Here is a 20,959-nt window from a genome sequence, read left to right as displayed (position 1 = left end):
TTATTTTTTATTCTTTGAGAGAGAGAGAGAGGGCACACACATAAGCAGGGAAGAGGTAGAAGAAGAGGAAGGGAGAGAACACTGAGTAGGCTCCAAGTCCAGCGTGGAGCCTGATGTAGGGCTCAATTCCATGACCATGAGATCATGACCTGAGCCAAAATCAAGATTCTGACACTCAACCAACTGAGCCGTCCAAGCGCTCTGTGGCCATTCTTGCTAATAGAAAAGCTCCTCTCAGCTCTGTTGGTTTATTTATCAATAATCCGCTACCTTTGATTACCATTGCTGGAAATATGGTTGGGAGAAATTCTGGGAAAGAGGTCTTGGTTCAAGCACTGAATATGGATATCTTCAGGAAAAAATGTCTATAGTACATTTATAGAGAAATGCTATGCAAAAATGTAATTAAAACTCTTTTGAGAAAGGTTCTCATTAAGTCATAATATCTGTGAATACCTTGAAAAATCTAATTCTATCATTCCAGGGCTCATGCTTACTCTTCACCGTGTAATAATAAATGTATCTAACATAGAACAATAAATACCTCAACATTTACATATTGGTATGAAGATGACAAAATTGGAATATCTTAATACAAATCTTGTCCATATAGTTACAATTAAGAATCTGGTGTTAATGCATTTCCTCCACAAAAAGAGGTAGTTTTCTCCAGCTTCCAATATAATACCTTATATTTTTGTACTTCTTGCCAAAAGAGTACCCCATTTTCCAACAAATCTCCTTTTAGAGCCACAAACCGTTGAAACTGTCTTGCGGTAACTGGATTCAATAATGCTTTACGAAAAGCCAGGATTTCACAAGATGAAGATATCCATTTACTCTCCACAGGCTGTCCATAACAGAAAATACAGAAAATTAGCTGTGTTCTAAAAAGCAATAATAAAGTCATTTATTAGGCTAAACATTACCAAATACAACCTCCTTTACTTTGGGTTGTTGAAATTTACGGCAAGGATACAATAGAATTTGGCAACCTTAACCCCTCTGTTCTCCCTTTTCTCTCCTTTATATTCTTATGGCATCAGGTTTTTAGAGGTGGAGAGAAAAATAAATGATTGGATGATTCAGAACATATAACTACATTGATTAAGGATGTCATTACATTTTGGGACTAAGGTGAAGAACTACACTTTAGTGCACTGCGTGAGTTCTGTGCTTAAACAGAAAAATATAATCATAATGTTATGATATATATTGTTACATTATTATTATGTATTTTGTAATTACATATGTATATCAGATATATAGTACATAATGTACCATATATGTAATATATATGTTATGTATTAATATATAACTCTCCTGCCTTTTAAGGAGTAAGAGCACTTGAACATTTAAGATATTTTTTCACATCTTTAAAAAAAATTACCAAATCCTGTTAATTTAAGCAGGAAATTAGTTGTGGAGCTTCTATTTAGAAAAAAATAATGTTTTCAGGTGACACATCTTTGTATTATTTTAATAAAATTGTTATTAATACTTCATAATAGAAGAAATCATCATTAATACATTATTTTTAATAATAAACTTCCTCTGAGGATTTACTTTACATAACAAAAAAGCCAGAAGGACCCATAGTGTTTTAGTAATGCTTAAAGGTAATACTTAGTTTATATCTTCACAATTTTGAAATACAAGATGTCTACTTTTAAAATTTTGGCCATTTCAGATCACATATCCATTCCTCTTTAGCCTCTCAGATTAAAAAACATAAGACATAGATTTTACTGAATTTACTGAATAGTAATTATTTTACTGGATAAGTTTTATTAACATTCCCTAAATCTGAGTTTAGCCTACAACCATCCAAAGAAGCATCATCCCAACAATGTTTTAAATGAATTTAGGAATTATAGTAACAATCAGGCAAAGCACCATGATAAATACCCATTATTGGTTAGGCATAAAATAAGTTTCGAAACAAATCATATGTGACCATCAATGTGTTTAAGAGAGTTATGTAAAAGGCACTATGGGAACACAAAAGGAGTAACTAATTCTGCCTGGAGTAGCAAAAGCTTTGCAGAAGGGTCTTGAGGATGACATCTGAATTGGAAACTGAAAAGTAAAGGCAACACCAGGCAGTCTAGAATGGCAGTGCCTTAACCCAGATAGAGCGATTAGATGTCTAACACTGTTTTAGTGAGGCACATGTCATGTTCTCTGGTCAAAAAGTTAAGACCCTCAGCATATGTTCCGTATTAAAATTACAGCCCTATAAATAGGAACAATTATGTATTAGACTGGGATGTTTATTTAAAACCCACTCAGCAAATAATGTTTTAAGACCTGCTTCTTAAGATACTAAAACTTAAGTAATTTAACTAAAACCTGTAATTTAAATAAGCAGAAAATAACAAAATATATAATGCACAATATGAAATATAAGCCCATTCTACTCAGTATTTCAATAAAAAAAATATAGCAAAAGACAAACATAAGAATGGTTTATTTCCTTTTAAGAGGAAAATACAGAAAAAGAGCATCCTAACAGATACGTATAATCCTCTAATAGTCAAATAAAATTTTATGTTAGTTAGTTTGTAGGGGGTCGCCTGGGTCTAGTCCCACATTCCAGCAAGATCTGAGGAAGAATGAGTACACATAAATTCGTAAGCTCAAAAAGAAGACTGTTTATCATGCTTGTTGAAAGACAAAATAGGCACTTTCTAGTAAGGTATCATAGCATAGTCGTTTAAATAATCACCAAAATGACAGTTATCTTAATTCTTTTAAAGCCAAACTGTAATTTCCAACAAAGAGCATAACATAAGATAATTTAACTTGGTAATTCTGCTGCACACATCACCTCATTCTTTTTGTGTAATCCAGTCTCAGTAATAAATAAACTATCATAGGCTGGAACGAACAGCTTGTCTCAATAAATCCATCACAAGCAAGATAAACAAAAATACACATTTACCATCCAATATTTAAAGCACGCTTCTAGGGTTTAGCAGTTCAAGAGGGCTTTAAGAAGGCAGCGCTGGTAGAATCACACTTTCCCCCAGAATCCATCAGCCAATTAAATGTGTCGGTGGTCAGTTGGTGGCTTAGAAAGCAGGGTCTATGATGAGGGTCTCTTTTAATACGTGTGTGTGGGGGGGGGGGGGGTAGAGATAATTCTTTGACAGAGCAGAAGTTGCAAGAGGAAGAATATAACACACACTACTTGCCTTCCAGACCCCGATTTTCCTTTCATGCTTCTGTAGTAAGAGCTCCTCAGCTACATCCCTCATCTGTACCTAGAAGCAAAACCATTTATTTTTTCCCACTTATCCAGAGTGCCTACATTTTTGTCATCATTTACTAAGTTAATAACTTTTAAAAATGAGGTAAAGGTCAGCAGGGATAAGAGATAGTGCAGTTTAGGAGAAAGAGGATCTGATTTAGCAATGGAAGCCCTTCCTAAGTGCCTGGGCAAGTCACTCAAATTCTCTGAACAGTTTCCCACCTGCAAAGTGAAGATAATAATACCTTAGTGTATTGTGCCAAATGCAAATAGAAGTTTCACTTTGGGTTACATGGAAATTGAAGCTGGAGAGATAATGAGGACTTCTCAGATTTTGGTGCTATTTTTCTAGCCACAACTAATTTTAGAACACAAAAGTTATTCAAGACACGGAGGAAATATAGTAGATATTTCTTGAGGTTATTGCCTGTTCACAATATTTTCCCCTGGGAACCACTCCCGCCAAATCTGTGCTATGTGAATCTACCTCCCTGTCCACAGCGGATACATCCAGGCACTGACCTAGGGAGACCAGGTCTTGGATCATGACTACTGAGTCTTTTTTATAGCCACAGCTGTCCGGGAACTTTCGCTGGGTTTCCAGGGCTGTCCTGGCCCCTGGCCTTTCTAGAGCTTGGGTGCCAACTCTTCCCCTCAGTGTGTGAGATGTTCCAGCACTATTTTATAATAAATGTTCTCCCTTCTCTTTTGTCTTTGGCGTAAGGTTGCCGGAATCAGTTTATGTTGCTGGCCACCCAAAGAATGCTAAGTCAGGAAATGGCTACAAGTTACAATAAAGTTATTATGGCAAACATAGAAAATGTGGTAAATAATACTAGTGAGCCAGAGCCTGAAGGAAAGAAATGAGGAAATTTGAGTTGTCCCAAAGCTTATTTCCAGGAACTTTTTGCCTAAAACAAGACAGCTCTTCTTCATACTATAAATTCTATATTCCCAGCTGTATTACGTTTCCCATAACTTAAGGTGCTCAGAAGACTGAGGGTATTTCCCGATAAGTAAGGCTCAACGTGTTTGAAAAACTGAATATAGAAGGCAGTTTTTTTTTTTTTAATGTTTACTTATTTATTTCGAGAGCGGGGGAGACAGATGAGAGAAAGAGAGATGGAGAGAGAGAATCACAAGTAGGCTCCATGTTCAGCATGGAGCCCCACATGGGGCTGGATCCCACGACCACAAGATCATGACCTGAGCTGACACCAAGAGTCGAATGCTCAACCGACTGAGCCACCCAGGCATCGCAAGGGCAGTTTTTTAAGATTCCTCCTGATCAATACTAATGGTATGCGATTTGCATACTATAGTCCAAAATTATATGCTCTGCCCCTGTGTTAATTTATAAAGATCAGGGTTGCCTGTTTTAGGTGTGATGACAATTTAAATAATCAAAGTAACATGTGCTTTTTATAAAGTAAAAATAAAGCAAAAACAAAAAACATCCCACTTTACAAAGTAAGAAGTAAAAACCTTCTTCCTCCCCAAACCCATTCCCAGAAGGCAGATCCTTTTAGATCTTTTTCCATAAACACAAATATAGGTAGATAGGTAGGCAGATAGATAAATAAAAAGAAAGAAAAGGGAATACATAAATAGACACAGAGATATAAGTAGATGTAATGGATCATCTTCTATGTTCTGTTCTGCATCTTATTTCACTTAGTAAATAACATCTATCATATCAGTACATGTGGAAATCTCATTTTTATACTCCCATTTTATATAGAAATCTGCATAGTACAGAATTATCATAATTTATTTATTTATTCCCCCCTTGCATATCCTTGCCCATTTATATGAGGACATAATAATAATAATAATAATAATAATATAAAATAACTATATTAATAAGTAATATCTGAGTATTTGCTGTGTGCCAGGTACCATGCTAAGAAACTAAACATAATTATTTCATCTTCACAACTATCTCATGAAGCAATTACTCTCATTAACCCTAATTATCTTTCACATGAGAAAACTAAGATTATAAAAGTTAAAGTTGTAGGGGCGCCTGGCTGACCTAGTCAGTACAGCATGGATGGGATTCTTGATCTGATGGTCGTGAGTTCGAGCCCCAACCTGGGTGTAGAGATTACTTAAAATTAGAATAGGAGAGAATAGAATAGAATAGAATAGAATAGAATAGAATAGAAAAAACATACTTAAAAAAGCAAACCTTAAAGTTGTACAATGAACATGTCATAGGGTTGAGGCGAAAACTTAGGAAGGCCGACTCTATGCTCTTAACCACTAAGCCATTGAAGTACAATGGCTAAGTTGACAGGTATACACATTTGATGTTTTTAGAGGTACTGTTAATTACTACCCAAAGATTACACTCACTGATATACCTTTATCTTCTGACGTGCTGCAAACTGTTCACTTGCAAGAAATAATGGCAACCACACATTTTCTAGCTTATTTAGGACATGCTTCTGAATTTCAATTAGAACAGGTGCATCAAGCTGCTCATGGAGCATCTTTCCCCAGCCACCACTTAAATTCATTATCTAGGAAGATAAAAATGAAACAGAAACTGCAAACTTCTGTTTTAGTGAAGAAATACTAATAGTCATTAATTTATCCATCCACCCCCAAACCAGCTGCCGAGCAGCCGAAGCACCATTTTCATTTTCCGTAAGTTATCTCCTGGCTATACCAGGTACAGTAAAGACTGACAACTCCCCTAACATCAAACAGAAAATTGTGGTTTGTGTGACAGTTCTTTTAGATGTCTGATTTTGTTCACGATATATTTCAGAGACACAGGAGTGGGATTTTTATCCTGTATGACCACAAGCAATGCCACGTTTTCTCCATGGCCTCAGTATCTTCAAAGGTGAAATGAGGGTATTTATTAGTCAATGAGTTTTATAAGTGCTCTTCCAGGTCTAATAATCTATGAATCTGTAAATCTGGTCAAATTGACTAATTTGAGAAAACATTCTCTTTCGTGCATGAAGAAAATGGGGCATGAATTAGTTAGGAGACAACCTTGGCTCAGATATTATCAACATGTACAAACAAACGTTGGATTGGAGATGGTGGTGGTAGCAATGCAGGGCTGTCCCCAACAACTTCGAAGAGGAATACAGAGGCAGCAGGAAGGAGAGAAAGACCAGGTTATACAGACAAGAGTTTCTGACCTGCACAGGTAGCACCTATTACAAAACACAATTTCTTTGTGGCCCAAATCTTCCTTCTGCATAAGTATGGTTTCAACAAGCTACGAATGGCCATTTTCTGCTATAAATCATTCTTTTTTCTACCTGTTTCTGTGTACACAGCCCTCAAACCTTCTGGACCCCTCAATGGAAAAATCACCTTCTTCTTAGTTCCCTTTCGATTAATAAAACCCATCAAATCCTACCAATAAAAATAATTTTTAACATAAAAACAAAAGAGAAACCCTCTTGGACATCTTTTAGTAATAATGATTCTATATAAAAAAGGAAGAAAAAAGCGGGGCGCCTGGGTGGCGCAGTCGGTTAAGCGTCTGACTTCAGCCAGGTCACGATCTCGCGGTCCGGGAGTTCGAGCCCCGCGTCAGGCTCTGGGCTGATGGCTCAGAGCCTGGAGCCTGTTTCCGATTCTGTGTCTCCCTCTCTCTCTGCCCCTCCCCCGTTTATGCTCTGTCTCTCTCTGTCCCCAAAAAATAAATAAACGTTGAAAAAAACAATTTAAAAAAAAAAAAAAAGGGAAGAAAAAAGAAAAAGAGAAAAGACTACTTTGCTAATCAAAGAGCAAACTTGGCCACCCAGGCGAAATTAGGACTGGCAAGACCTACGCAGAATGTAATGTGATGTGGATATCCTTAAGTAGAAAATAAGTAAATAAAAATAAAAGTAAAGCCAAAGATGAGGAAGAAAGGTCACTGGGGAAACTCTTCTGTAGTCAACACAGTCATTTGCTATGATGGCAATGGATAACTTCTCCACTGAATTTTAAATGCTCAGCATCTTATCCTACGGAGGGTTCACACAGTAGCATCAGATACCACGAAACTTCACACAATGTAGCACAAGCCAAACAGAAAAGAAATGCCTCCATGTGTTTATTTCATACTTGTGCTTGAGATACCGAGCTACTTTTGCTAACGTATCCCAGACTTGTATCTCAGGGAACTAATGGCAAGGCATTTTTGTCAAGGTTGATTAATTTCAGATTGCCTTCTCCCCTTATTCCCCAAAACGTTTGCTTATTTCCCCCCACCACCACCCACCCCCCCCGCCCCTTAGGATATAGCTTTTTAATCTGGTATGCCCTACCATGAACACTTCTGAATTTTTCTGACATTTACTGAATTTAGCATTAATCTGAGATTTGTATTTCATAAATATACACCATTAGGATATGCATCCTTTTAAATTACCAAAATAAAGATATCAAATGCTATACATTTGATCTCTAGGTAGTAACGTAGTACCAAACTTCAAATTAATTGTAACACTTAATTCTTTACATTTCAAAAGCATAAAACTTGAGCCACATTTCATGGATACTCAGTGCCACTGCTGAATCCCAATCTGACATTTTACCATATAGTATGCTAATGACATGTAGCAAGGATTACAATAATAATATAGTAAATAATGACACCATATATCATAGGCACTCATATCTGAATGAATGGATGAGTGGATGAATAAGTTATTTTTATTCTATAATTACTTTTTAAAATAACACACTTTTTACAGCATATAATGCTTGAGTGAATTTTAAAGGCATTTAATTTTTAGATAATTATAAATAACTTAAAAAGTAAGATATCCAAACTGTCTAACATATAAATCATAAAAACAAAAGACAAAAATGATGAATTTTAGGTTGTTGGCAAAAAGAAATAAATCATTGGTTTTCATACTTCAACAAAGAAATATGTTTACATCTTGATACCTGGTCTTGCTGATACAGAGAAGCTGGACTTTGGGGGCCAAAGAAATATTTTTTATTAAGGTATTTGTCTTTAATATATATAGATTTTGCTTCCCTTTGCTTTCGGTCTCTGTAAATTATTCTTCGGAACTGCTCAATGTCTGTCCAGCACATAAGGTCCACACTAAAATGAAAACAAAACCAAAGCACAGCCCTTCTTTTATTTTTCCTCTCAATTTTACTGACCACCAAACAAGTTTTTGTTTTGACAGAACTTAGAATGTGATTGTCTTGACTAGTTAGCAGAGCCAAGTAGATCATGAAACTAATGAGTTCAGTGTTATCGTGTCTCATCCTAGCTAAATATATGAATGAACACAGGCGTACTGGGATCAGAAAATCATCTACCATCGTTATGGGTAGGGTCTCAGAGTTCCTCCATTACTGATGGACCAGTATTGTTGATATCTAACCTAAGAAAATCTCCACCCAATGTGTGTCTATTTGGCAACATGCTAAATTTAGAACAATTCTCATCATTAAGAAGGGAAACTATATATGTGAAATTTGGCTCCCAGGTGTAAACACTTTCTCTTAACTTGGGAGAAAATTACTGGAAAAATGTATGATGAATATTTCAGTTTATAGTAGATAAATATGTCATAAGTTTCCAAGATTTTGTGCAAAACTACAATGTTTATGTATCAACCAATAAAATTACAAAGTTTTACAGTAATTTCAGTAGCTTAGAAAAATATGAAAATATGAAAGAGACACTTTTTCAGAAATACTAGTTAAAGCACCTGTCTAGAAAAATGCAAAAGAAAGAAACAGTAGAAAAGTGACAGAATTAAACATAGTGGTGTCTTAATTTATCCAAAGTTAAAACTATTAACAAAATCTTAAAATAATATTTGGGAGGTTGCTATTATCAAAATGCACTCCCCAATAAAAAGTTACCGATACAGATTTCAGATAGGTATGCCATTACGACTGTCATGGATGAAATCTAGCACCAAATCACTTTTATATGTTGAATCAAAGTAAGTTGCTTAGAAAAACAGTGTTTTAAGAGAGAAATACATTTCTAAATGGTTATTTTCCTTACCTTGAAGAATGAGCCTCAAGAAACTGACGGAAATGTTCAAACTCCAGTTTGTTGTTAAGCAGATCATTAAAACTGAAGTGCCTATATTCTTCAGGAACATTATTCCAGTATTCTGTTTTTTTACACACATCAGGAAGCGGTGAAATACCAGTTCCAACTTCACAAGTAGTGTCCTAGTGAAATAACACTTTTCATTAAAAAATCTCCTAAATACAACAAATTATTTTCCAAATTTAAAAAGAGAAACTGAAATAAAAATGAACTATTAGGTCAACACCATCTAACAATTCAATAGTAAAACTAGATAAAGAATCTAGAATCTGGCTGTAACTCCCATCAAATTCTATCCTGTTCCTTTCTCTTCCATTCTCTTCTTTTCAGGAACATTTAGAAAACATTTACTATATATTTGCTTATAAAATGTTAATTTTTTTATTTTTGTTGGTGTAAGAGTAATACATCATTTGTAATAAGAAAACAAAAAGCATATATAATACTACCATTCAGAGATAACAATCGTTAACATTTGTAAATACAAATCTTCTAGTCTTCTTTGCATACACATGTGGTTTATTAAAAATGAAGACAGGACTAAACAAGTATGTATAGTTTTGCAACTTGGTTCTTTTTCTTAACAATGCATTATGAACATAAAGTGTTCTTTTATTTATAACAATTTTGAAAGTTACAGAGTAATGCAAAATATTTTTCTAATAGTACATTCTTTAAAATTTTAAATATTTATTTATTTTCGGGAGACAGAGAGACACAGTGCAAGCAGGGGAGGGGCAAGGAGAGAGAGAGATACAGAATCTGAAGCAGGCTCCAGGCTCTGAGCTGTAAGCACAGAGCCTGACACAGGGATTGAACCAACGAAGTGCAGAATCATGACCTGGGCTGAAGTCAGACGCTTAACCGACTGAGCCACCCAGGTGCCCCAATAGTATGTTCTTTAAATGTAACCTTTTCATATAAAAGTTAATTATTAGGCATTTCTAAAACCTTATGTTTTGCAATTTATAAGCTCTATATAAGGGCAAAGAGCTAGAGAAGCTTATTATTTCAAAAACCTTTCAAAAAAAAAAAAAAAAAAAAAACCTTTCCTCTCCTTATATAATTCATTTACCCCTCTGTTTATTTTTGAAAAGCATCAGACCATTAGAGAAACTACCGATATTTAAAAAGTCAATTACCAATGAAGAGAAGGATTATGGGAAGTATTATACATTTTAGTTCATAAAGTTTAAAATGCAACTTAAAATACAATGAAAATGCTACGTTTCAATTCACAAAGTTTAAAATACAAACTTAAAATACAACCTCATGAACTTTTTCATTCATAAACTTTAAAATAATAACAAAATGTGTTGTCTTTTTGGATTTTTACGTAGCCTCTCCAAGATATGAATTCGTAGTTTCTCAAATAAAGAATTTATGTGTTAAAAAGGCAACTATCATAAAGGTCACATTTAAAAGTCCACTTTATTATTTGTGTAAAATTTTATTGTAAAGCAGTAAAAACTGCAGACAGGTACAAGGGAGAAAGTTAAAATATCACCTGAAACTTTACTGTTCAGAGCTAACCATCTGTAATATTTTGGTGATGTCTCAGATATTTCCAGATACCTCTCTTCGTATATATGTATACATGAGAAAATATATTTTACATAAATAGGATTATATGATACCAGTGGTTTTTTTCCTTATATTTTTATATAATAATGTGCCCTAGGCATTTTTCACATCAATAAATATAACTGTCACCTTTATGTAGATACACACATTTAATTTTACGACTTTCAGGATCTGAAAGGATTATGTAGGTAATCCAAAAGTTGCAAATTTATAAATCAAAATAACACTTTAATATCCTAGTCAGTCTGATGATCTTTTTCCTGATGCCCCCAAATCCTTTCCATATTTTTTCCTTTATTATTTTGCCTATTGCTGTCACACAAAAGGTCCTTTTCTGTTTAGAAAACTCAATTTAACTCTTTTTTTGAATTGACAAATAGAGCTGCTGCTATACAGAAAGCAATCAGAGATGCTCAAAGGAATAATGTGGTTTGAAGGCTCTTAACTAAGGCAGGCATCTGCTTTGTCTTTTGGCTTTGTTGTTAAATGTGTCAATAAAAAGTGACACCTGTCAAATGCAGCATGCTAGGCCAAGAAGTAGCAGAAAAATGGAACTGCCTATCCCTTACTTGATCAGTACATGATCTCCTCAATATATTATCCCCCTCCCCCTGCCAATATACACAGTGGTAATCCTCTCCAGGATAAAAAGTTTGTTTTTTCTAAGTAGAGAGCTGTCTTACCTCAGCTTTCTTGGAAAATGTCTCTTTATGCAAAGCCTGTAGCTTTCTGAAGTATGTGGAGTCTAGCTGTCTAGTTTCTTCCACCAGCTCCACCTAATAAAACAATAATAAAGCTCATAACATCAAGAGAATGTGCATTATGAAAAAGTGCGGAAAGAATGCACAATTTGCCAGTAACAGCGGGCTAAAAAACGAAGACACTTGCCAATAAAGTAAATTAGTTTGGAGGCAAAAGCAGGAAAACCAACATAAAAATATTAGCTACAGCATATTCAGACTTCGCATGCATGAGATAAAATATTTCTATGTAATGATATAGTGACATCAGAGATCATGCCTCCTTTCTGGTCACCCTACGTGAACTAACAAACACTGCACACATTTTGGGTCACATTTCCATTTTCTATTCATTATAATAGGATAATAGTCATGAAAGCAGGCACTGCTAGTTTTAGAGACCAAATAATCCACAGTAGAACAAGAAATGACCAGACTCCATCATTATTCATCTGCAAGCTAAGGTTCTGTTAACGGTAGCAAGAGAGGAGGAGAGTCATTTATCAAATTAAACTCACAGTAGGTCTCATGCTACAGAGTGTGCATTGCACTGTTTTATCGTCAGAAGAACAAGCTCATTCTCCATTTCTCTCTTCCAGGGAAAAAGCAGTTTGGCGGAGTGAGAATTTTCTACATTTAATAGCTAGTTTTGGTAGCCTCTTTGATTATCCTTTTTGGGAAACAGCCTACACAATCCAGTCACGTGGACTTTTACAAACATTCTCTGGGCTGCATTTAAGGGCATTTGTAATTTCTTATTAAAAAGAGTGTATAGGGGTGCCTGGGTGGCTCAGTTGGTTAAGTGTCTGACTTCGGTTCAGGTCATGATCTCACGGTGTGTGTGGATTCATGCCCCACATGGGGCTCTGTGCTGACAGTGCAGAGCCTGCTTGGGATTCTCTCTCTCTCCCTCTCTACCCCTCCCTGACTCGTGCTTTCTCTCTCTCTCTCTCTCTCTCTCTCTCTCTAAATAAACTTAAAAAAACAAGTGTACGGTTTGTCCCACACATTTTGTAAGAATCATTACCAATGCCAAACCTTTTTGATTTAGCAAAGTTAGTTTTAATGCCAAATCTTTTTTTTTTTTTTTTAACATCTCAGGACTTATCTCAGGTCCATTTTCCTTTACACCATACACTATATTTAAAATAATGACTGGAGGGGCACCTGGGTGGTACAGTCAGTTAAGTGTGTGACTCTTTTTTTTCTTTTCAAAAATGTTTTAAATTTTTTTAATGTTTATTTACTCTTGAAAGAGAGAGATAGAACGTGAGTGGGGGAGGGGCAGAGAGAGAGGGAGACAGAGAATCTGAAGCAGGCTCCAGGCTCTGAGCTGTCAGCACAGAGCCCAACGCAAGGCTCGAACTCACAATTTGTGAGATCAGGACTTGAGTGAAGTTGGTTGCCCAACTGACTGAGCCTCCCAGGCGCCCCAAGTGTCTTACTCTTAATCTCAGCTCAGGTCATGACCTCACAGTTTGTGAGTTTGAGTCCCACATCAGGCTCTGCACTGATGGTACGGAGCCTGCTTGGGATTCTGTCTCTCCTTCTCTCTGCCCCTACCCCGCTTGTATGCTCGCTCTCTTGCTCTCTCTCTCTCCTCTCAAAATAAATAAACTTAAAAAAAATTTTTTAAATAAAAATGACAGGAGATCATTTTTTTAAATTTCATATGATACCCTAATTTTTCTAATATAACAGATGTATTTTGTAGTAGAAAAGATGTAACACTAAGTTTTCAGGGCAAAGAGAAATCAGGAATGAAAATTTAATTATTTTGGTCATTGAATTTAGTAAGCCATAGAACTGTTTAATCAAATCCAGTAAGGTAATTCTATCTGAGGTGTTTGGGTATTAATTTTATCTTAATTTATCTAACCTATTCTTTCTGGTAGAAGATATGACTAAAAAGTTGTTGAGACATGAACAAAGAATAGCAATACGAGGGCAGCAGAGTTCTACTAGAAATGACCTCATGTACAGGGTACATGCACAACTTAATATAAAAGATACCCATGAATGGTTGTAATCTGTGATTTAAAATAAATATTTAAAGAAATGTCTTCCACCCATCAATAAGAATGGTGAAAATATTCAGGCACTGAGATTTAAAATGACCTCTGCTGGAATTGAAAAAGATGTGTTGACATTTTTATCTAATCAAGCAGTCTGACCTGATGAACATCTAGGGGCATCTTAAAATAGCAACACTGAAGTTAGAAAATGTGTTTTCCACAGTACATATGAAACATTTCTATTTTCCATGGGTGCAATATTTACTATAACTCATCCAGTATAAAATTAAAGGGTTTTTTTCCATTAATCAAAATTAAGGCCACTGCAGAGAAATGGCAAGAAAGGACAAAACCAATAACGTTATCATGGCATATTTTGTTGGTTCGCAGGAAACCAAAACTCAGATTTCTCTCTGTCGACATATTTGTACGGAGAACTAAAAAATGACAAAGATTTTAGTCTTTCGTTAGGACACAATAGAGAAACTGGCAAAAAATAAAGTTAATAAATACTTTCCCAGCTCTAATATTGAAACTGCCAAATTTTAACTCTGAGTCCCTGGCCCATGTAAGACATTTTTCAGTTTTTCTCTTGTGAATTAATAATGCTGCTTATCATCAGTTTTGTAGTAAATGAACGGTTCACACACCGTTTCTTAGTGCCACAATACCTTTCTAAGAGCAACTTGGTCTAATTTTACCATCTGTGTCCAGGGCTCAAGAAGGAGGAGAAGGATATATTCTTCTGCTGTGTCAAAAAGGTCTTCAAATGGTGGCTGTATTCTCATATAAATTTCTTTTTTCTTTTCCTGTTGGAGTCCAATGTCAAGAGTGGCCGAAGGAGCAATGTATGTGGCAAAAAGATACTAAGGGAGAAGGGGGAGAAATGAGAGGTTGTTGGGAGAAACCATAATGGTTAGCAGGTTCCTCAGCAAAGGCATTTTAAAAAGGTAAGAGAAGAGATACAAGCTCAAGTGATTTTTTTTTCTTGAAAAGATGCATAAAACTACTTAAGTCAAAGCAATCTGTTTATTCAAAAGGCTTCTCTTTCCTTTTCCTATTTCTTCAATGGTAATTAATCAATTTGCCATGGATCTTACACAAGAGTATATCATTTGGATATTTAATATTTTTTTATCAGATTCCTACTTTGTATTATTATAATTGATTCCAGGTTATATGCTTCCTTTTTCCCTTATGTTCACAATATTTCTAACACATTAGGGCTACTTTCCAAAATGTTTTGGAATGCCCTTTTGGACACACGAGGCAAGAAACAAGGACTGAAAAACTGGCTATTGGTCTCCTAGTATAGGGACCCAACAAACTACCTGCCCTACCCAACTGAGTTGCAGACTTCTTAAGACTGTTGCTAATTACCCCTTTCTGCTGTAAAAATATCTCCATTTGGTGCAGAATGCTGTGGAAGAGATACAAGAAGGAAGTAAGAGTCAATGGAAAGATACACATGGAATTTCTAGCTTCCTAGAAAAAGCATAAATGTCTATTCCATTCTACTCATTTGTCTTTTCTCTAAATAACAGCTATTTACATCTCAGAAGTAATTTATTAACATTTTATTTTTTTAAATGTTACATACTGAATATGTCATGCCCTGCATATCGGATTTAAATGTAGTTGTACTAACAATGTCAAATTAATTGCACTTAATTTAATTTTTTACTTAGTTTTTGGACCTGATAACGTCCAGATTCCACCCAGGCAGTAGATCAGATAGATAGACAGACAGATTGATATATAGACAGAGAGACAGAGAGAGTCATACCAAATACCAAATATAAATAGTCTTACGTAAAATAATCTTTTAAAAGTTTTAAAGGGTCCACATTAATAACAAGCATTTACTGAGTATCTACTAACATCTTAGACACTTGTATAGGTGCTATGTATGTAAAGATTAATGATTAAGACCCAATACCTGCTCTGAAGGAGCCCACTGGTGGTGACATGGAGATGAAAATCAGCAGATGAAATACAGTGTAAGTACTACCACAGAAGTACGTATTGCAAATAAGAACATCAATGACTGCCTGTCCACTCTTTTCAAACTCACATCCCATTAATCACGTTTTAAACATCATACTCAAATGCTAATTCTTCTGTTATTTTCCTAAACCTTGCTGTTTTGCCACTCCACACCATTGCATGTATTGTTCCTTCAATCTTGGATATTCACCTTACCGTGCGCACCTTGTCCACTTGATAAACCCTGACTTACTCTTTAAACACCAACATGTATTTTTCTTCCTCCAGGAAGCCTTCACTCACACCCTCCTTCCAAGATCATTTTCTACTGCTATACCTACCACACTATAATGCAGTTATGTATTATGTATCGTCTCTTCTAGAACGAGGTCCTTGAGGGCAAATACCATAGCTTGTTCTTTTGTCATTCTCCAATTCCTAAAACTGTTCTTGGCAGAGAGTGGATGCCGTAAATGTTATTGAATTGCACTAAATCCGTAGAAAAGACTCATTTATGTCTTGGAATGGGAAAGGAAAAGGTTTAGAAACCTTTCCAAGAAAAGATAAGCTTGTCTTATCCTTAATCCTTCAGCTGAATCTTTAAAGATGAGTTGGAGTCAATCAGGCAAGAAAAGGGAATTGATGAGAAAGATGATTTAAGAAGAAGGAAAATCTGGGCCAAGGCATTAAGGCTTAGGGAGGTTTTATAACCTATGGAGAGATTCTAGACTCCAAGGAGATAACACTGGCTAATGGAAAGAGGTAGAATAAGAGAGGATACTATAAATGAGGCAGGAGCCATGGCATGGATATGACCTTCTGTCCCTTGGTAGGGAATTTGAATTTTACCTAAAGATATATAACGAGGGCTCTCTGAGGGGTGACATTATTGGATATGAATCTTAGAAATAAATCACTATGGCATCAGGAAAGAGAAACAGTTTGAACAGTTTGAACAAGATTTGAGGTAGTTTGGAAATTATTTCAATAGCCAGATAAGAAATTATATGCCACCTTCATCTCTTGCCTGCTTTTTGCAATAGCCTCTTAACTGGTCTTCAAAGGTTCCTCTTTGCTTTCTTAGTGTTTTCTTATGACAGCAAATAGAGAGGTCCTTTTGCCTATCACTCTTCTCAACTCCTCAGTAACTTCTCATCTCACACAGACTAACAGTCAAAGTCTTTATAACTACCTATAACTGGAGTTTTTGAAACTTTCTCATTACTGAGGGAACTAGTATTATAGTTCAGGACCTGCCAGTGGGGAAGCCCGTGTAAATATCCTATGGTCGCAAAACACCCTAAGAGCAGGACTCGACCAGGTATTGACTCTAGCCTTGAGTCTTTAAAGTGCTAAGCAAAAATAACTGCTAACCTGTAATTTTGTACCCGGCAAAAATACCTGATAAAATGAAAACAAAGATGTCACAAACCAATAAACAGAAGCAGACAATCCATCACCAGCAGAACTGTACTATGCACATAAAATAAACAAAGGTAAGAGCAGGATGGAATAGAGAACAATAGAATTGCATAAATATGTAAGTAAATATCAATAAATGTTGACTGTAAAACATAATTAATAAAGTCAGAGGAAATAGTAAAAGGGCCTAAGAAAGAAAGGTCAGAATTGAGCGGGCAGGTTGACGTACAATTGAAATGATCCACCACAAAGCCTACTACAAGATAGTAATGTAATATTCAGGGTGGAGTCTCAAAGAACTAGAATAAATGTGGTGCCTGACTGGCTCAGGGTCATGAGTTCAAGCCCCTCTCTGGGTGTAGAGCTTACTAAAAAGAGTGAAGCTAAGGGAGAAGGACATGTAGAGAGCAGTTAAAAGGGAGTACTATAAAGATCAGTACATAACAAGGCACTCACTCAATAAATATTTGCTAAATGGATGAATGGAAGACTAGTATCCTCAAGTGAAATGATGACCCGAAAGGGGAATTTTCAGATTTCAAAAATTTAAAGCACAAGTCGTTCTAAATTCTGATGAATTCCAACATAAGGCTAGCCCATAGTTAAGTTAGGAGAAATGGAGATAGACATTGGAATTGGGTAAGTTATTGGGTAGCATATATGTTATTAGGGCTATCTCTGTGGACATTGAGAAAGCTTCATATGATAAAAATGTACAGAGAAATTTCATGAGTCATGCACTGAAACGTTCTAAAACATAAAGAGAACTTAAAAGATCTTTAGACAGCATTAATGAGGTTTAGGAGAGGGGAAGTTACTAGATGGAGCAGACTTTAAACTTTTTGAAGTATTAAAAGATGAGACTTGTGGGGCGCCTGGGTGGCTCAGTCAGTTGAGCGTCCAACTTCGGCTCAGGTCATGATCTCGCAGCTCGTGAGTCCGAGCCCCGCGTCAGGCTCTGTGCTGGCAGCTCAGAGCCCGGAGCCTGTTTCAGATTCTGTGTCTCCCTCTCTCTCTCTGCCCCTCCCCTGCTCATGCTCTGTCTCTCTCTGTCTCAAAAATAAATAAACGTTAAAATAAAAAAATTAAAAAAAAAAAGATAAGACTTGAACAGCAACAGGGAACTTCTTTTTATTACTAAGTGCTGTGAAATGTGAGAGAAGGGGCATATTGAAGAGACATTTGGATGTTCTATTTAATTAGGCGATCCATGTGTTGGAAACTTCCTTCCCTAAAACAAAGGTACGTAGTCCATTGGGCAGAATAGTCCAGTTTGAACCATACTGTTTTTTTTGTTTGTTTTTTTTTTGAGAGGCAGAGACAGAGCTCTAGTTGGGGAGGAGCAGAGAGAGAGGGAGACACAGAAGCTGAAGCAGGCTCCAGGTTCTGAGCTGTCAGCACAGAGCCCGACATGGGGCTCGAACCCACGGACCATGAGATCATGACCTGTGCTGAAGTCAGACGCTTAACCGACTGAGCCACCCAGGCGCCCCTTGAACCATACTCTTACCAAATGATTATATGATATTTAAAATGAAATTTGCTTTACATACACATAATTTTTTTCTAACCTTGGGAGTTAAATATTTTTTTAAACTTTTTATTTGAATTCCAGTTACTTAATATACAGTGTAATATTAGTTTCAGGTGTATAATATAGTGATTCAACACTTCCATTCAATACCCAGTGCTCATCACAACAAGTACACTCCTTAATCCTCATTACCTAGTTCACCCATCCCCTCACCCACCTCCTCTTTGGTAACCACCAGTTTGTTCTCCATAGTTATGAGTCTGTTTCTTAGTGTGGCTCTCTTTTTTTCCCTATGCTTGTTTGTTTTGTTTCTTAAATTCCTCATATGAGTGAAATCATAAGGTATTTATTTTTGACTGACTGACTTAGCATAATACTCTCTAGCTCCATCCACATCGTTGCAAATGGCAAGATTTCATTCTTTTTAATGGCCAAGTAATATTCCATTGTGAATATGTACCATATCTTCTTCACCCATTCATCAGTTGGTGGACACTTAGGCTGCAGAAAAATGACTTGTAAATCTAAATAATCTAACAAGTTAGGTTTGTATCAGATTCAAATCTATTCTTAAACATTTTGTAAGTTACAGGTTTTAAAAGTGCACTAATTAAAATAATGTCATACTAAGGCAAATTCAAAAACTAAAGACTAAAATGGTCAAATTAACAACATGAAAAGTGTCTCTAGAATTTGCGTCAATAATTGCAAATCTACCTCAAAGGAGAGGAAATTTCACTCTTCAAATGGCTTAAGTGAAAAAACAGTGGTTAGGAGGTGTCTGGGTGGCTCATTCGGTTAAGTGTCCGATTTAGGCTCAGGTCATGATCTCATGGTTCATGGATTTGAGCCCCACATCAGGCTCTGTGCTGACAGCTCAGAGCCTGGAGCCTGTTTCAGATTCTGTGTCTCCCTCTCTCTCTCTCTCTCTCCTTGCCCCTCCCCCACTCATCCTCTGCCTCTCTCTCTCTCTCTCTCTCTCTCTCAAAAATAAATAAGAAACATTTAAAAAAAATTTTAAACCCAGTGGTCAGGTTTTATTTAGGCAGCAATGGCATCTAATGGCAAAAATAAAGCAACTGCTTAGTCACTAGGTCAGCTACATTGAAAGTATAGTTTAAACAAACATTTGACATGCCACATACCAAACTCTTTGTGTAGAAGTTAGTATGGTTTCTTTGATTTTTAAATTTTTTTTTTAACATTTATTTATTTTTGAGACAGAGAGAGACAGAGCATGAACGGGGGAGGGTCAGAGAGAGGGAGACACAGAATCGGAAACAGGCTCCAGGCTCTGAGCTATCAGCACAGAGCCCGACGCGGGGCTCGAACTCACGGACCGTGAGATCGTGACCTGAGCCGAAGTCGGCCGCCTAACCGACTGAGCCACCCAGGCGCCCCTGGTTTCTTTGATTTAAAAACATGACAACGGTGAAGTGGGTAAAGCACAAAAGAAGTTGGTGATGACTAGAATAACACTAAGAGAAAGGACAGTCACCTTCTGGTGCACACCTGAATCTATTCTTTTCCCTTTCTCTCCCAGTCTTGCTCTCACTCTGCTTGTCTTTTTTTTCTGTTTGTCTTTTAAGATTTGCTGCTACCCACAGTCCCAAGAGAGACTCTAAATGCTATTTATGTTGTCTATCATTATACCTTGGTGGACATTGCATGACGCCATGGTAAAGCCAGATTGTTGTATGTGACTATATCAAATTGGCTTGGGCTTTTACCTTCTGAAATTTTGCTTTATGATTTTCTTCAGAATGAGTGTCACTTCACTTCACCACTCACTATATTAATAACACCACTTCTTCTCTGATCATTGCTTTTCATCCTTTTAGACCTCTTCCTAAACATAACTTTACCTTCAGCCCAATATACAGCTTCTTTCTATCCCTCAAATGAATTGTGCACCACCTGGTTTCTCTTACTTTCTTCCACAATCGGGTCTGAAGACTGCCCATCATTTCAAGTACACTCTTAAACATCCTTAATTCCTCCTACCTTGATCTTCTGCCTTATCAAGGCCCAATTCTAAGTCAGTTGAATCATTCATTCATTTTCCCAACTTTATCCTCAAGCTCCCAATAAAAACTACAACTGGCTCCATTATAAATAGACTTAAAAAGAAAAAAAAAAAAGAACCTCAGCTGTGATCACAAAGCTTGGTGAGTTCTTGCTTATTTCTAATCAAATCTTACCTCCCCACTTTTAAACTCTGCCTTCCTCTGTAAAGCTCCCAACTCTATCCTTATACTTCTTCACTTTCAGAAGATTTATCTTACACTTAACTGGGAAAAAACTCTGGTATGAATGCCCTCAACTTTCTTCTCAAGAGCTTTCTTGTAAATATTTTTCTTTCTCTGATGTTTCAAA

The 20,959-nt window shown here is 36.3% G+C and overlaps 1 protein-coding gene across 1 annotated transcript in view; it reads right to left on the bottom strand.

Moving 5' to 3' along the window:
• RGS22 (regulator of G protein signaling 22) overlaps positions 1-20,959 on the bottom strand; it is a 144,392-nt gene that overhangs the window by 21,982 nt on the left and 101,451 nt on the right. The window contains 7 exon segments of the mRNA XM_030304390.2: positions 689-850; positions 3,198-3,266; positions 5,620-5,778; positions 8,165-8,327; positions 9,252-9,424; positions 11,570-11,662; positions 14,313-14,507. Of these exon segments, the coding sequence (XP_030160250.2) occupies positions 689-850; positions 3,198-3,266; positions 5,620-5,778; positions 8,165-8,327; positions 9,252-9,424; positions 11,570-11,662; positions 14,313-14,507 (1,014 nt within the window).

The sequence above is a fragment of the Lynx canadensis genome, chromosome F2 (assembly GCF_007474595.2).
Source record: "Lynx canadensis isolate LIC74 chromosome F2, mLynCan4.pri.v2, whole genome shotgun sequence".
In the NCBI taxonomy this organism is placed as follows: domain Eukaryota; kingdom Metazoa; phylum Chordata; class Mammalia; order Carnivora; family Felidae; genus Lynx; species Lynx canadensis.
Note: the sequence above shows the minus strand (reverse complement) of the source record. Positions and strands in the feature narration are given on the sequence as shown.